Below are 3412 nucleotides of genomic sequence, written 5' to 3' on the forward strand. Positions count from 1 at the left end.
GGGAAAGCAGCCTCCTACGTATTTCTAACTTCTGTAGGAACCCCTAAATCAATGATTTCCACGTTGGAATCACAAGAGCAGTAAAACAGTGTCATTTTCTACCCTTATAAACTCTTCGTGGTTATGTGAATGTCATCATCCCCCTTCCCCTTCCTTCCCAGTCTGAATGCCAAGACATTCTGACCCCAGCGTTCATTTCCACTCTCGTTATCGGTGCCACTCCCTCACTGTCCGTTCAGAGTTGTTTTGCTCTATCAAAAGTCAAGTCTGCAACCCCCGTTTTTTTTGTCTGGCCCGTTGTAACTGATACTTACAGTAATGCTGCTGGTTCAGTCACCTCAGTAGATCTTATTTTGTCACCACAAAATAGGAGGGAAAAAAAAGAGAGAGAACAAGCGTGAAAAGGTGGCAAAGTAGCTTTTACATCTCAAAGCGTCTCATTAAAAAACAAAAACAAAAGAAACCTCAGTGCTACTTTTTAACTCGCAGTGGCTACTTGGCGAGCGTTAACTCAGTGCAAGGGCTGATGGGCTGGGAACATTAGATAATTTGCATTTATATGAATACCCAAAAGCAATAAGAAAAGAAAATGGGATCACAGATAGGCAACCAGGTAACTTCTAATGTGAAATTTGGGTGCTCAATTAAAGTTCTTGGTAAATAAAAAAAATAGATAAAACTGTCTGATTGCTGTTTAATATCACAACGGTTTAAAAATCACCACTGACAAGCAAACAGCTTAGGTAGTTACTTAACATATCTATGCATTTCTGTTTTTGTTTTTTTGCTGTATTATGGTATATGTCAACTTTCCAGTTCTGAGAGTAGACACTGATCTGTTCTGAGGTGAATAGCTGTTGAATAACTAGTTACCATTAGATCACGAACCTGTCAAAGCTTACAACATTTACAATGAACTCGTGGACATGTATAGGACAGGGATGTTGCGTAGATTTACGGGTAGTCACGGTGAAGAGTAATCATGGTTAGAAAAAGCTTCACGCGATACTTTTTTTTTTTGCGTTACCTTAGGCTTAAACAGCATAAATATACACTACAGTTTAGTCGTCTGTCAACATTTCAATTCTTCAGAATGTTCTTCATGCAAATGTCAGGTTTATGGAGAATGCATCAGTGCATTTAAACTGCAATAATAAGTTTGAGGTTCATCATCATCCTGCGCCTCTGTTTTTAATGATTTGCATTCCTGTACCTTCTGAGGGGCCTTGGTCTACTACTACTATTATTTTATTATGATGCTTTCACAAAATCTGTGTGTTCATTAGATTGGGGAAAGAAATAATCAAAACGAAAAATCACTAGACTGTCTTCTTTCAAGCTCTATATCTGAGGCCTCAAAGTTTTTCACACCTATAGCTGAGATGGTGTATTTTTTAAAACACCTTCTCTGAATATGTATCTGAGAATTTCTTGTATTTTCTTTCTCTTTTTTTTTTTTGCTGAAATTTTGAATAAATAAATGAATGAGAACTACGAATGCCTGCTATATTTAATTTTTCATTCACACCAATCAGTGGGTATCTGCTATGGATCACGATCTACCTCATTGACACAAAAGGGGGAACTCCTGTTTTTGAATGCTCCTCCAGCTGTTCCAGGATCTTCTGAATGAGGGCTTGCAGCAGAGGCACCAGTCTGTCAGCTGAGGCCAAGGTACCAGATGTGGGTATATGGATGAGGGCTGCTCTCCCCTGACCATGATACAGTGAGCAGTAATATGCAAAATCGCACAGGTACCTAAAAAGAAGAAATCAGCCATTATCTCATATTCAAGAGTGACTCTTGATCGTGCTGGAACACTTGCCTACCTGCCAGCATCTCTTGAATAAACTACATTCATCCCTGCTTGTCTGAAGTGCTTTGAGACTGCCCTCATGTTAATGACTGACTCCAGCTTCTGTGCCCCCCCTTCGACGCAGCAGCGAGTCTCTGGACAGTAGCCGCAGACATCTCGGTCTCTGTAGCCAGTGTTCTTCCCCGTTTGCTCCAAAATCACCACACTGGAGCCTCTGGCCAAACCCAGATGTACAGCAAACTGAAGTAAATGCACACAAACACAAGAGTGAGTTATTCACCTTGTGGTGGGATTTCTTTATTATTTATTTTTCATATTTGGAAGAAGCACAATAAACATTTTGGAAATCTATTGACAGAATTAAGTTTTAAACTAATAAGGTGATCAGTCTACAAGTCACATTTCGCTTTATTTTTACCTTTGGGTTAAGAGTGTGCCAGAGCTCACCAATAACTTTCTGGGTTTTCAAGTAACTCACTGGTAACTCCCTCACATGGACGTCAACATTCTCCCCCAGTCCGATCAGTTTCAACCCCTGCAATCATTTTTCAAATGAGTTATTTTCAGACTCAGTCAGCCGGTGGCGTTGATCGTTATTACCTTGGCGGCTTCCCAGCTGGTGTTGGTCAAGAACTGTCGAAAAGGTCCAAAACCTTAAAAGTAAATCGAATTTGCCAATTCAAAATAAAAGTCGGTCCGGTGCGATTATGGAGGACATGAACATTTACAGTTTACCTGTAACGACCACAGTTTCGCTTTTATTCATAGCCGAACCGAGATTGCAGCGCCTGTAACGGCAGTTCAGGGATTTCATGCAAGGATACTAAAACGTAGATAGATTTTCTTTAGCTTTCGCTATTCGTTTACTGTCCGCTTGGGGGCGCTCATCTCTGATAAATGTGATGCCCCTGTGAGGGTGATGCATTCAGGTGTCTCAGGAAAGTTATGCCATCCACAAATCATATTGAACTTAAAACAGCGAGACAGACTAGCATTTGTACTCTCAATAACACTTGCAGGCAATTTAGAATCACCAAAAGTCACCAACCCCACTAAGTGCATGTCTTTGGACTATGGGAGGAATCTGGAGAGAACATGAACAAGACCTTCTTGCTGTGAGGAAACAGAGCTACCCACTGCGCCACTGTGTGTACGTTGTATTTATCCATATTAACTACTTTCTTGCACAATCTCAGTTTACCTTTTACGTTCCTTCAACTTAACCTTAAATCGCTGTTGGATATATTTAAAGTTCTTGCACTCTCACAGAATCAAGCCATCACTATGTTCTGCCTCTGGCACATTTACTTTAACTTGTGTTTATTTATTGTAGGATGTTCTATTTTTAAATATTTACCCTGGTGCTGTAACACAATAACTTCCCATGCAGGGTGAAGAATCTATCGGTCTATTATGGCAAGTAAACAACAAAGGCAAGCACTTCATTGAAAGAGTAAATCTTCTGAATTAAAAAGTATTAGGGTAAAAAAGATTCAATTAAAATTAAAAAAGCAAAATGAAAAAGCAAATTTACCAAATCTGCAAACTAGACGCTTACGACATCAGTGGGAATATATTTTAAGTGTAACACACATT

The 3412-nt window shown here is 39.7% G+C and overlaps 1 protein-coding gene across 1 annotated transcript; it reads right to left on the reverse strand.

Moving 5' to 3' along the window:
• Positions 1 to 1442: 1442 nt before the first annotated feature.
• On the reverse strand, positions 1443 to 2895 carry pgpep1l (pyroglutamyl-peptidase I like). The gene is made up of 5 exons (XM_085412143.1): positions 2552 to 2895; positions 2417 to 2469; positions 2235 to 2351; positions 1830 to 2056; positions 1443 to 1758 (listed from the first exon to the last, which is right to left on the reverse strand). The coding sequence occupies exons 1-5, from the start codon at positions 2628 to 2630 to the stop codon at positions 1560 to 1562; spliced, it is 675 nt and encodes a 224-aa protein (XP_085268269.1). The 5' UTR covers positions 2631 to 2895; the 3' UTR covers positions 1443 to 1559.
• Positions 2896 to 3412: the final 517 nt, after the last annotated feature.

Source organism: Rhamphochromis longiceps, linkage group LG7, assembly GCF_057381845.1.
Source record: "Rhamphochromis longiceps isolate RC_006_pf linkage group LG7, R_longiceps_female_GT1.1, whole genome shotgun sequence".
NCBI lineage: Eukaryota > Metazoa > Chordata > Actinopteri > Cichliformes > Cichlidae > Rhamphochromis > Rhamphochromis longiceps.

Excerpts from the sequence above, each read along its gene's own strand:
- pgpep1l (XM_085412143.1), bottom strand. The coding sequence starts at position 2,630 with ATGAAATCCCTGAACTGCCGTTACAGGCGCTGCAATCTCGGTTCGGCT. Across the intron at positions 2,352-2,416 it reads CCAGCTGGGAAGCCGCCAAG|GGGTTGAAACTGATCGGACT; the intron begins GTAATAACGATC and ends AAATGATTGCAG. Across the intron at positions 1,759-1,829 it reads TATTCAAGAGATGCTGGCAG|GTACCTGTGCGATTTTGCAT; the intron begins GTAGGCAAGTGT and ends TCTTCTTTTTAG.